This window comes from Sorex araneus, chromosome X, assembly GCF_027595985.1.
Source record: "Sorex araneus isolate mSorAra2 chromosome X, mSorAra2.pri, whole genome shotgun sequence".
Classification (NCBI taxonomy): domain Eukaryota; kingdom Metazoa; phylum Chordata; class Mammalia; order Eulipotyphla; family Soricidae; genus Sorex; species Sorex araneus.
In genome coordinates this window covers 251,138,179-251,151,582 of record NC_073313.1, presented here as the reverse complement: position 1 = coordinate 251,151,582, position 13,404 = coordinate 251,138,179, and the positions used below count along the sequence as shown (strand labels likewise).

General features: G+C 51.2%; 1 protein-coding gene across 1 annotated transcript in view; it reads right to left on the bottom strand.

Annotated features, from left to right (window-relative positions):
- ARPC2 (actin related protein 2/3 complex subunit 2) overlaps positions 1 to 12,690 on the bottom strand; it is a 38,093-nt gene extending 25,403 nt beyond the window's left edge. The window contains exons 1-2 of the mRNA XM_055123208.1: positions 12,536 to 12,690; positions 12,226 to 12,307 (exon numbers count right to left, since the gene is read on the bottom strand). Coding sequence (XP_054979183.1) covers positions 12,226 to 12,299 — 74 coding nt within the window. The 5' untranslated portion in view covers positions 12,300 to 12,307; positions 12,536 to 12,690. The remainder of the gene's footprint in view (positions 1 to 12,225; positions 12,308 to 12,535) is intronic.
- Positions 12,691 to 13,404: the final 714 nt, after the last annotated feature.

Sequence of the window (13,404 nt, the reverse complement as noted above, 5' to 3'; positions counted from 1 at the left end):
AGTTCTCAGGATTATGTCGGTTATACAGTTCTCAAACACCCTTCACTTCACCAGTGCCCATCTTCCATCACCAACCCCCCCAGTATACCTGCCGCCCCCTCCCACCTCCCCAGTCCCAACCCTTGCACATGATATGTTTCACTTCGTTTACGCCTTATTTCGATTACATTCCATGTTTCAACACACAACTCACTACCGTTGTTGGGGTTTCCCCCAAAAAAGAAAAGCAGTCCTATTGCCAAGGAGGCATTTGATAGTTCTCCATTGCTAAGAATATAGAGATATTAAGTCCCGCTGTTTGTTACATAGTTTTTCTTTTTCCCCCTTGCCCCGCGCCACCGAGTTCACGCCTGTTTTAGTAATCGCCACGCTGCCTGACAAGGGAAAAAAAAACCGAAAAGGATGGTTATTTCCCGTCATCAGCAGGCGTGGGGCTCTGGCTTAGTTGATAGACTTGTAGAGTATCTGCAAGCAGTCTCTGGAACCGACGGTCTTGCGCTGGTGTCGGCTCCGGCTCGAGATTCCACCAGCGTCCCGCTGTTCCTTGTACATAATTTTTCCCCTTATATCCCATTCCCACGCCACCAGGTCTGTTTGCTTAACGGACATCACACTGTAGTTGATGACACACCGCGTTTCTTCCCGAGAAAGAAGAAAATTTCTTCTCAGCCGGCGTGGGGATATAGCTTAGTTCAGTCTAGTGAGATGGCTACCACTTTGATTGCCTTCAATATTTCAGCAACAGACTTACTATTAGGATCTCCCACAAAAGTCCGCCCCATTAGAAAGGAACCATTACATATTGCTCATACTAAGATGACATTAAGTCGCGCGGCCGCGGCAGCGGCCACGCGGTTTTGGGTTTCTGTATAAAGTCCAGGGAAAGTACAACCAGAAATAACATCACTATAAACTTTTACCCTTTTATGGTGCTCATAAGATGGAGAAACCTAGAGAGAGGCTCGGCGTCTCCGTTTTGCGCTCAGGAAAACCGCGGCCCCTGCGCTGTGCTCAGGAGGGAGGAGTTGAGAGAGAGACAGGTTAAAAGAATTGGGGGATGCCCGGGTCCCACAGCTTCAGCACGCCGTGGGGTCTCTGGTCCCATGCCGGAATTAGTTCAGTGGGCTGCTTGGGGTCCGAGGGCGCTCCCTCGGGCCCCTCCATCATGCTCCTTCCACAGCCGGGTCCAAAAGGAAGCACACGTGGGGGAGGTGGGTTTAAGTATCTAACTGCGGTGGGCGGGGGTCGCCGCCCCCGCCCCCTGGGGACTCCCGCAAGCGCGCTCACGTCCTGTTTTGGCTGAATCGGCGACTCCGTTTTGCGCTCAGGAAAACCGCGGCCCCTGCGCTGTGCTCAGAAGGGAGGAGCTGAGAGAGAGACAGGTTAAAAGAATTGGGGGATGCCCGGGTCCCACAGCTTCAGCACGCCGTGGGGTCTCTGGTCCCATGCCGGAATTAGTTCAGTGGGCTGCTTGGGGTCCGAGGGCGCTCCCTCGGGCCCCTCCATCATGCTCCTTCCACAGCCGGGTCCAAAAGGAAGCACACGTGGGGGAGGTGGGTTTAAGTATCTAACTGCGGTGGGCGGGGGTCGCCGCCCCCGCCCCCTGGGGACTCCCGCAAGCGCGCTCACGTCCTGTTTTGGCTGAATCGGCGACTCCGTTTTGCGCTCAGGAAAACCGCGGCCCCTGCGCTGTGCTCAGAAGGGAGGAGCTGAGAGACAGGTTAAAAGAATTGGGGGATGCCCGGGTCCCACAGCTTCAGCACGCCGTGGGGTCTCTGGTCCCATGCCGGAATTAGTTCAGTGGGCTGCTTGGGGTCCGAGGGCGCTCCCTCGGGCCCCTCCATCATGCTCCTTCCACAGCCGGATCCAAAAGGAAGCACACGTGGGGGAGGTGGGTTTAAGTATCTAACTGCGGTGGGCGGGGGTCGCCGCCCCCGCCCCCTGGGGACTCCCGCAAGCGCGCTCACGTCCTGTTTTGGCTGAATCGGCGACTCCGTTTTGCGCTCAGGAAAACCGCGGCCCCTGCGCTGTGCTCAGAAGGGAGGAGCTGAGAGAGAGACAGGTTAAAAGAATTGGGGGATGCCCGGGTCCCACAGCTTCAGCACGCCGTGGGGTCTCTGGTCCCATGCCGGAATTAGTTCAGTGGGCTGCTTGGGGTCCGAGGGCGCTCCCTCGGGCCCCTCCATCATGCTCCTTCCACAGCCGGATCCAAAAAAAAAGTTCCTAAATTTTATGGAAAAATATCTGTGTGAATCCTCTAGTTACTGCCTATCCCAGTACACAACCCATTTTCTCATGTACCTCTGGACCAAAGTACAAACAACCAGAAGAGATAAGAGTTTTTGTTTTCTAACTGCTATCAAATCTCCACTGTGACGGATAGGTGCTTTTCATTGGAGTACATAGACCACAATATAAATGCATTTGTATATATGAACCACAAAATACCATTATCTTTACCACCTTTCCTCACAGAGAGACAGAAGCTGGACTTTCAGCAGAAAAACGGTTTAAAATAGATCATACAATAATCTAAATTTACTTAATGGGAAAGGATGACTTTAGCCTGGTACACGGAAAACTTCTTTTTGATAAATACTGCTGAGTTATTATCTGGAAAGCAGAACATATACCCTAGCTATAACTTCATAAAACAAAGCATCAAGTTCAATTTTATTTCAAAGACAACCTGGAAGTCTTCCTACACATCTTTCCCTCTCCCTTTATGACACCACAGTACTTAGCACTTTCCTTCAGGAAGTTTTCTTTGATTTTATCCTAGTTTTGTTTGGAAACGTTCATGGAAAGTAACTGCTTTCCATCTTCACTTTCTCACAAGGAGCAAATTAACACCAGTATGTCTATTTACTTTCACACCCATCCCTCTATAAAATGGGAACACTCAAGAGTCTCTCTTTCTCATGACTGGCTAAAGAGAAAATATAAATAAGAAGTGTTTGAGAGGGCTGGAGTGATAGTTTAGTGGGTAGGGCATTTGCCTTGCATACGGCTGACCTGGTTCAATTCCCAGCATCCCAGATGGTCCCCAGAGCACTGCCAGGAGTAACCCAAAAAGAAAAAAAAGGAAGTATTTGAAACAAGAAGGCTTTACTCAGAAAGGTAATGAAACGACAGTCCATTCTTCAGAATTCCTAGCTTAGCTTGGTACATGGACGACTCCTATTTGATAAATGCTGCTGAGTTATTATCTGGAAAGCAGGACATATATCCTAGCTAAAAATGTGATGGTTAATTAACCCCTAGTGAAAAAAAAGTTGTTTTACATGGTGCCCCCTCTTTTTTTCAAGGCCCACTGGTAGGAGATAAATGAAGATACTACTGTTTTATCAACTGGCTACTATGATTCACATTTTATTTTCTTTTCTGAACCATCAGACAAGCTATAGACATGTTCACATTTATTCTTGCCCAATTTGGACAAGATCACACAGTCAAGTACATGTCTTTTATATGATCTGTTCCCTCACCAGTAAAAGGAACCAAGACAGAGCTGCCCTCCAGGGTTGCTGGGGAATAACGGAACATATAATGAGGTTTATGACTGTTGAAAACCTGTTGTCGAGGCTAAGCAGTACCTTTCCAGGAAATTGGCTTCTATTATGCACGTCAGCCTTGTTGAAAACCAGTGTAATCCTGCTTCCCAAAGCCATCGTTTATGTCATTAGGAGAAGCGCTAAGGGGTTGGGGTCCTAAGAATGGAAGCATCAAGTGGGTTTATAGAGAAGCAGTGGGTTCAGAATATGATAAAAATAAGGACAAAAATTTAAGCTGCATCTGATCTTATATTCAAAACTGACCAGCTAGTCACCAATGCCCACTTCTAGAGAACAAGCGTACAGAAGGAAGAAAAGGAAGAAATGCAATGTTAATCTAGGGCCCAGCTGAGAGACCCTAAGAGGCTGCATAATACTCTGAACAGCACTGATGTAAATTTCCCTGGGGAAGGCTGGTTGTGACAGTCAGGGTGGAATCAAGTCCATATTGCATCATTTGGTCAGTGGCTGGTGTTCTATTTGTTTTTAATCATTAGGCTTTAACTCAGCCATCAATCTCATCCAATTCACAAACGAATAAAAAATCAAGTATCAAAAAATACCCCTGGGGCTCTAAGCTGCAAACATTTCTCCCTTTTTCAGGCTCTGCAGAACCAATATCAAACCCAGGCCTCACATATGCGAGGCATCGCTCTACCACTGAGTCATCAGCTCCTGCCCCAAGCCCTGAAAATTTTGAGTTTTTCTAGCTGTACAGTTCCCTAAGCTAAGATTCCCCACAGGGGCAAGTCCCTAAGATCTATACTAAGTGGTTTGCCATCTGACTTGGGAATATTTGTCAAATCAGTGCCATTAATATTTTAGCTTACCACTGACAGCTGCACCAAAAGACTGCTGACAAGAGCATTTGGCCAAAGGAGACGTACCAGCAAGTCACCTGGGAGCTGGGGGGCCACAGCAAAGATGACACAGAGTGGGAGGCACAACAACAGTGCTGTGCTTCAAGTCAAAGAGCAAGTGCTTTTAGTTGCAGTTGTGGTTTGAAAATCATGGAGCCAGAGGGATGAAAAGACAGGTCCGAAGGAAAGCAGCCCACTGCACAGGCCCAGAAGAACATCAGCAATATTCTGTCTGACCATCTGCTAAAATTTCCCAGGGTCCCTGAGTTTCAGTGCAGAAAAAGCAAATCCAAGTGGCTGACAAAAGTTCGGCCACTTGCCGGCTCTGTGACCACAGACAACATGATTCAACAAGCCAACAAGCTTCAGGTTCCCTTTCGAGAAAATGGAGATCCAGAGACTCCTTCTAGACCCAGGGGATGTCTCAGTGGCAAGAAGTGCCTTTGCCATGCCAGTGTGACTCTGGTCGTGTCCCACGCTGCCCATGCTCCTGGGGCCTGCAAGCAAGTGTGCACAACCCCTGGGCATTGCACCAAGAAAGGGAAGGGGGAAAATAAAAGGAAAGAAATGCACAAACACACACCTCCTATAACTGCTGTGGAGACTAATCAAGATGACATGAGTATGGCAAAGTCTCTCAACCAGTGTCTGGTGACTAAGCTCTGACAGGCTGAGATAATGACCAATGGTCCTCAGAGCCCAGAGACATCCCTGTGTAGGATCACTAAGTTAGATCATTTACCCAGCTGTGCTCTCGGCACAGAGAGGGTACTTCAGGAAGAGAGAAGTCAAAGGGAGAGAGGCCTAGATACTAGAAGAAACTTGAGAGAAGTGAATGAAGGGTGTGGACCTTGTCCTGTGCATGACACGCAACTGCAGTCAGGAATAACCAGTGACGAGTGCCTGCATGACACTTAACACAGGGTAGTTACTCAATAAACACTTTTCCCTACTTCTTTCCCTACTTCTACCTGTCACATAAGCACATTTCGGGGCCAAGGGGGCAGATATGTGTGTGGGGAGGGGCAGAGGCTATTCTGGCTCCATGCATGAACATATGCGAGCAAGAGCTCTAGCCCCTGTAGTATCTCTCCGGCCACATTTTCAATCTGAGTTTGAAAACTACCTTAAAGCAAAGCTTCTGGTTTACAGAAGGTAATGAAGTTTTTTTTTTTTTTTTATCTAAATAAGGGGCCCCATCCTCTTTTCAAGAAAGACAAATCAGGGCTAGAGTTATAGTACAGTGGGTAGGGCGTTCAACCTTGCACTTGTGGCCGACCTGGATTCAATTCCCAGCATCCCATATGATCTCCCAAGCACCGCCAGGAGTAATTCCTGAGTGCAGAGCCAGAAGTAATCCCTGAGCATCACTGGATGTGACCCAAAAAGCAAAAAACAAAAGAAAAAACAGTGTCCTCTAAGAAATCTACCTTCTTTGGTGCATATGCTGCCTGAGTCAATGTGCTGCTTGTGCCCACATGGCTGAGCACATTGTTGTCCATATCTCCCCTCTTGAGATTTCCTATTTAATGCTGAGATCTATGTAGGGGTTCTCTCTGCCTTTGGAGAAACAGAGCATATTATTCTGTTTCTCTCCCCCTCTTTCCCTTCCTAAAAAGGTCCAAATAAAATGTTTTTACTTTGGAAAAAAAAAAAACCTTCTTTAAGGGAACAAATAGAAAGCACCCCCCAATTACACCTGGGGCTCCTGTAGCCCTCTCCCACGACCCCCGTGCCTACTCACAGGGAAGGTGGTGGAGAGGGCACATGGAAATCAACTGCTTCAGGACTGGCCCAGGTGGAGCTAAATATCAGACTTTGAAGCCACAGTTAGGAAAGGGTCGGGGACAGTCTTAACATCCAGTACAAGGGGGCCGGAGCGATAGCACAGCGGGTAGGGCGTTTGCCTTGCACGCGGCCGACCCCGGTTCGAACCCCGGCATCCCATATGGTCCCCCAAGCACTGCCAGGAATAATTCCTGAGTGCAAAGTCAGGAGTTACCCCTGAGCATTGCTGGGTGTGACCCAAAAAGGAAAAAAAAAATCCAGTACAAGGAGAACAGGAATTAGTATCGAACTTATAATGTCTAGAATTCTAACAAGTCAGCTGGGTTCAGGGGTTACTGACTGCCCGACACAACACCTTCAATTATTCAATGGCTTTTAAGAGACTTTTTTTTTTTTGGATGGGGGAGGTGTGGGCTCCTACACAATGCTTAGGGAAGCTGGGGATCCACCCAGCAATACTTAAGTCAACTGGACAAAGAGTCAATGCTCTGACGCAGTACTACAGGGCCTTGTCATGTCAGGGACCACCAGGGCCACAGGAGCTAAGGGGCCACCAGGACTATAGTTGGTATAGTTAGTGGTGTTTGTAATGAATGGTTGAGGCCTCTCAACCCACATTATCTCCCCAGCAACATCCCTAAAAATATATATACATATTTTTTAATAATGTAGAAATACTGCTATTTATTCAGCCATTGATTAAGCTGATTGAACTGGGAAGGAACTCAACCCTAAAAATATTTTTGGGGGAGTAAGGAGGATCCCAAGAAGTGCTCAGGTGGGTCCGCTGCCAGCATATCAAAAGATACAGGCTGCTGGTTCCGAGGGTGCCGGGGAAACCCAGGCCAGCCCCGCAGTATTCAGGGGATTGGTACTCTGTGATGCTGAAGACAGAATCAGGGTCAGCTGCATGTAAGGCATATACCTTAAAACCTACTTAAAGCCTAAAATTTTAATTTTGTTTTTTTAATTTTGTTTGTTTAATTTTTTCAGGAGGATTACATCCGGCAGCACTCAGGGCTTACTTCTAGTTCTATGCTCATGATTATTTTTGGTGGGTTCAGTGGACCACCATAGCTGCCAGGGATGAACCCAGTCAGACGTGTGCAAGGCATGTACTGCTGTACTATCTCTCCAGTCCCTTCAGCTCTGATTCTTTTTGCTTTGGGGCTAAACCCAGCAATGCTCAGGGGTTACTCCTGGCTCTACACTCACAAATCACTCCTGGTGGTCCTTGGGAAACCAAATGGGATTGCTGGGGATCAAAAATGAGTTGATGGTTTGGAAAGCAAGCACCTTACCCACTGTACTATCTCTCCAGTTCTGTATAGCTCTGATTTTTAAGGGGAAAAAATTATCTATCCTTTTTTCCAAGGAAGTGTCTAGAACATCACTAATTAGTCAAAAAACTGGCCATTACATTATCTAATCCTCTTATGTCACTGATTTAGAACTTTCATTCATTCATTAAAGTTTCCATCTGGGTATGCATCCCTCTAAGATACATCAAGAACTTCCATCTATCCTTTTGAATAGAGTTTAGAAAATGTAAATCACATTAGATTCAGGTAGTCCTAATCTTTGCTAAGTCATTTCTCAAAATATGGAGAACAAAAAGAATCCGAAAGCTGACTTGCACAAATGAGAGAAAAGTGACAAGCTCCTAAAGAATCCGAGGGCCATTTGATCTGACTTCATCTAGTCCTGCAAGAAAACATTTGCTCAGCTGATTGTACCAAGATGAGCAAATTATAGATCCTAAGGAGCCATCAGTTCGGTGGACTTTTTCTGGGGCTTCATGCCCAAAGTATTCCCAAGAAAATCCGAGGACAGGGAGATATGGGCAAGCATAGGGGATCTGTAAGTAAGCCCAACCTGGGTTACATCCTCAGCATCCTACAGGTCCTTCAAGCCCACCAGAATCGGTTTCTGAGTGGAATCAGGAGTAAGCCCTGAGTACCACCAGATATGCATCCCTTCACCCCCAAAAAACGCAATCAGACCATGTTAGTCAGTCAGCCACTACATTTTATTCCTTCTGAATGCTTCAACAATGTCCTAGTTACTGATCACTTCGACAGCCTGTCTCTCTGAGGACATATGCAGCGTATTTGGGAATGAGAACAAGGTATCAGCAAGATTTAATTTATTCCTTTCTCAAATTTCTCCGCCCACAGTCCTCGCCCACCCCATTGGCACTGCTTGCTTACTGAGCTTCACTCCCCCTCATAGAACCACAGCTCCCCACAATATGCACAGCTGTGGCACGGAGCCAGCATGCATTTATAAAATCAACAGCAATCTGCATCTGACAGCATTTCCTCAATTTTGGACTCCAGACTCGAGCTAAGTCGACAAGCACAGCTTCTGGGGGTAGCCAAATAATTAACTTGCCAGATTGCTTCTTTAATTGGGGAGGTTGGGGGGTCGAGGTAGGAATTCCTAAATGAAAGGTAATGCTGTTGACAAGAGCTATGTTGGTGATAACTTGCACTGTGGAGTATAGATCCTTTTTTTTTGGGGGGGGGGTGCTGGGATCAGACTTAGGGCCTCATACATGTGAAGTATGTGCTGCACAAGAGTCACACATTCCTGACCAGAGTTTAGCCTTTCAATCAGTCACATTCTTTGAGTTTGGTGACTGGGGGAACAGAAGACAACTTACAAATAATTATTGTAAGGATAAAGGAATCTTTTTTTGTTTGTTTTTGGGCAACATGCAGTGGTGCTCAGGGCATACTCCTGGCTCTGCTCTCAGAATCATTCATGGTGGTGCTCAAGGGACCACATGGGGTGGGCGCTGGGGATTGAACCCGAGTCAGCTGTGTGCAAGGCAAGTGTGCTACTGCCTGTACTATCACGTGAGCCCTTTTAAATGAGCCATTCTCCTAGGAGCATAGCAGGAATAAAGAGCAATTTGTAGTGAATCTTAGGCTTTGTCCAAAAAATGCCACCAAATTTAAAGGTTACTGCAACCAAACGTATTTTCTGTCACAGCAGCAGCTGCTCCCAGACTGGTGGCTGGGAGGCCGCCTGGCAGAGGCTACAGACTAAATCCAGGCCTCCAGCATGCCAAGCACGAGCTCCAACCCTTTACAGCCATCTCCCTGGCCCCAAATATGTTCTCAGTCTTGGTGTCAAAATTGCTTTATCCCCAAGGAAGTTCAGACTTTCAGTAAAAGTCACAGGCAGAAGTTCCAGTAGGATGGTCTGAGAGCAAATATTAACAAAAGCTGAAACAACCTCAAGAAGGCAAATTACTACCAGACGATTCTGAAGTCTGTGTGACAGGACTATTTAAAGACTATCTCAGGCCTACACTGGAGAAGCCGAACAGTATGAGCCAATAGAACTTCCTGTAATAATGGAAACGCTGTGCCTCTGTACCACAGAAACACCAGCAACTTCTGCCACACGAGGCGGCTGAGCACTGCAGCTGTGGCTAGCAGCACAGAGCAACTTGACTTAAGTTTTAGCTCATCTTTTATTTTTATTTGAATTTAACTAGCCACCTGCAGCCACTGGCTCTGAGGTACTGGCCAACAGCTCGCAGAGCTGAAAGAGCCTCTCTAGAAAAGGCAGCTGGAACCCTGAGTTTCCCCAACTTGTTTGCTAAGGAGTGTCATACAGGGTGAGGCTGCCTTCTCCCTGGGCAAAATCTTTCGCACCCCCAGGTTTCTCCCTCTGGCCTCTCTTTATGCCTACCTCTAGGGAGACCTCCTTAACCCCCTGGAAGGTTTCTGCCTGCCTGTGAGGAACACCGGTGCTTCTGTTGAGTATACTGCCCTCTCCCCTGCACGGGTTGGCACAGTAGAGTGCCTTAGCCATACTTAACAACTTCACTGCTGCCTCAATCTCTGCTGCCTGGAAACGTTTTTGGCCCAGCAGCAAGCCCGAGCTCCCAGGCTAGGTGGTCAGGGCTGATTCCCCAGTGCTCTTCAGCAGAGTGGTGTGAGCACACTCATTTCAAGTCCTACCCCCAAGGGAAGAGGGGCCGGAATAAAAGCCCAAGCCCGCAGCCCTGCCCAAGGTTGCAATAACACAGGCGATTAGAAGGTCTTAGATCTTTTAGCTTGGGCCTTAGGAGAGTCTACTTTCCTTACCCGGAAACAGTTTTTTAAGAGTCCTCTGGCAAAAGTGAAAGCGCAAAGTTCTGAATAATGGGCCACCACCATCTGGAGTCCCAACTGATTAACACACAAACAGCCAGTAGCACTCCTACCCCAGAAGGCAAGCTTCGACTTGAGAACAGGCAGGCAGAGGCTCTCAGAACCACCCCGGTCTCATTCTTGGCTAGTCTGGGCTTGAGGAGGCACGTAAGATCAGCTGGGGAAAATGCAGAAGTGGATTCCACTTCCTCCTCTGTGCTATACTGCTTTTTCAAAAAAAAAAAAAAACAAAAAAGTACACGGCAATCACCCAAAATTAGACTCCGCGCCGGGCTGCTTGAATATTTAAAATGCAAAGGAACTGGTAGGGGAGGTTGAAAACAAAAAAGCAAGTTAGCTTAAAATATAAGCGGCTGTGGCAGACCTTGGCAGGAAGGAGAAGCACTCGCTGATTGGGTTACTTCAAGGGAAGTCCTGCTTTGTTTCAAAGATACAATCTGTGGCCTTATAAAAGATAGCAGACACAAGGTATCAACCGAAGCCTGGTGGGTCAAAGTATCAGTTTCCAATGCCTCCCAGACACCGGGTCATGACCACCACCGAGAATTCCCCCCGCCACGATTCTCGATTCTCCTCCACCACAGCATTTCTCTTCCTATTACTGGTTTCCAGTTCACAAGAAACAGTTCATTTCCTCCAGTGTGAAAAGGAGTGGGGAGGCCTCATCTTCACAGATGGGGAAATGGGGGTGTGGGGTGGAGGGAACTGGCCACGGGGGGGGGGGGGGGAGAGAGAGAGAGAGAGAGAGAGAGAGAGAGAGAGAACCCAACAAATCCAGAAACTACGACCCCGTTTCCTGGCTGCTGCTGTAACCATTACACTGAGGAGGAGAAGCAAAGCAGCTTTGGGGAGGGCTGGTCGTGTTCTGATTCCCTGCTTGCCGGAGAAGGCTGCCGTGACAAAAACGTCTTAACCCATCTTTTTAAAAAAAAAAAGGAAAAAGGAAGGGGAAAAAGGTCATCTAAGAACTTTAAAAGACGCTGGAGGTCACTAAGTGTGCACCGGGGCCCCCGGAAGGGGCAGGCAAGCAATCACAGGGCCGGGGTCCGGCCTGAGAGTGCCGAGATAAGCCGAGCCGGGCCGGTGGGTGGAACGGGGGCGCTGGAACCTCAGAAGGGCGATAAGGCAGGGGTGCGGACGGACGGACAGGACTTCCAGCTTTGCTTGAGAAACGCGGAACAAGATGGCCATGCCGCCGAGCTGAGGGAGGGACGGTGTTCCCCCCCCTAGACCCGTGCAGGACGGGCCGGCTCGCAGTGGCCTCCGCACGCCCCCACCCACCCACGCCCCGAGCGCCTCGCGGCCAGAGGAGGCAGCGGTGGGGTGGGGTGGGGTGACCCGGGTGGGCGAGGCTGCAGGGCAGGGGGCTCGCTCGGGGCCTGCATCTCGCCGCCTGGGAATTCCGGGAAACTCCTTCCAGGCCCGTCCCAACGCCGCAGCCGTCTCCGGGCGGGCGGGCGGGCGGCCCCTCCGGCAGTGCCGCCTCCCCCGACCCCGGAGCCCGCGCTCGCCGGGCCCCTCAGCCCGCTTCCGCAGGTCGCGAGCCCGCAGCCTCCGGCGCGCCCCGCCGCCGCCTCCCTCGGCCCGCGCCCCCACGGCGTCCCCTCACACGTCGGGGGAGGCCGCCCTCAGCACGTCCCCTCACACATCCCCTCAGACGTCCCCTCACACCGGCGCGTCCCCTCACACGTCGGGGGAGGCCGCCCGGGCCCGCGCCCTCACCTCGTCCCCTCACACGTCGGCCGCCCGCGCCCGCCGGCGCCCCCTCACACCGGCGCGTCCCCCCTCACGGCCCCTCACGTCGGGGGCGGCCGCCCGCGCCGGCCCCGGCCCCGGCCCCGGGCGCGCGCTCACCCGGCAGCCGCGTTCTCGAACTTGAGCGCGAGCGTCTCCTCGATGATGCGGTTGTTCACCTCCAGCAGGATCATGGCGGCGGCTGGCCCGGGCAGGGGAGAGGAGAAACAAGGGCGGGTGAGGGTGGGTCACGGAGAGGGAGGCCGGGCGGGAGCGGCCCTGCGGGCCCCCCGGAGGAGGAGGGCGGCGGGGCGGCGGGGCGGGAGGTGAAGGGGAGACGGGGTGGGGAGGGGGGGAGGAAGGGAAGGGGAGAGGCGCGCGGCGGCCCGCGCACGCTCGCTCTGTGGAGACGCCCGGCCACCCGACCGACCTGGCCCCCGAAGCTTGCACCCGCCTGCCGAGCCGCCGCCGCCGCTGCTGCCGCCTCACCGACAAGCCCGGTCCCCGCCCAGTCCCCGGCTCCGGCCGGCCACTTCCGCTCTCACACCCACTTCCGCTCGCCTCCCGGACGCGCGGCCCCGCGGCGCCATTTCCGCCCCGGCCGCGCGTGCGCGCGCACGCAGGCGCGCTGAGAGGGTAGAGGGGTTGGGGTGGGGGGGGAGGTGGCGGAGCGAGCGCGCCTGCGCGTGCGCGGAGCTCGCCCGGCCCCGCCTCCGCTCGCCTCCTCGCCTGCCAGCGCTGCAGATGCCTCGCGGGACTGTGGTTCCTTTCCCCGAGGCCAGCGGGCCTGCTGACCACCCCGCCCCGACTCCACCCTTCCGGCCTGAGCCTTGCAGGCTGGGGTTTGAAGCTCGCTCTTGGCTGTCCCTCTTCGCTCAGCTGCGTGTCCCACCCTTTAGTGGCCTGTAAGGTCTCCAGAGTTCATTAGGATGAGAGCCCGCTCCGAGCATTGCAGGGATGAATGAAATAGACGCCGCCCTGCCCTCCCCTCCCCTCCCGCAGAGCTCTGGCAAACCCTCCTCCCTGCTTAAAATTTGGGGCGTGCCTGAACAAACACAATGACCTCTTAGTACCTGTATTGCAAACCGTAATGCACAAAGGGAAACCGGGAGAGAGAGAGCAAGAAGGAAAGTGCCTTTTTCTTAGAGGGAGACTCTGGGGCGGGGGGGGGGGGGGGGGGGATGGTGGGAGGGAAACAGGGGACATGGGTGGTGGGAATGTACACCGGTGGAAGGATGGGTGCTGGATCATTGTATGACCGAAACCCAAATATGAACAGCTTTGTAATGGTCTATCTCA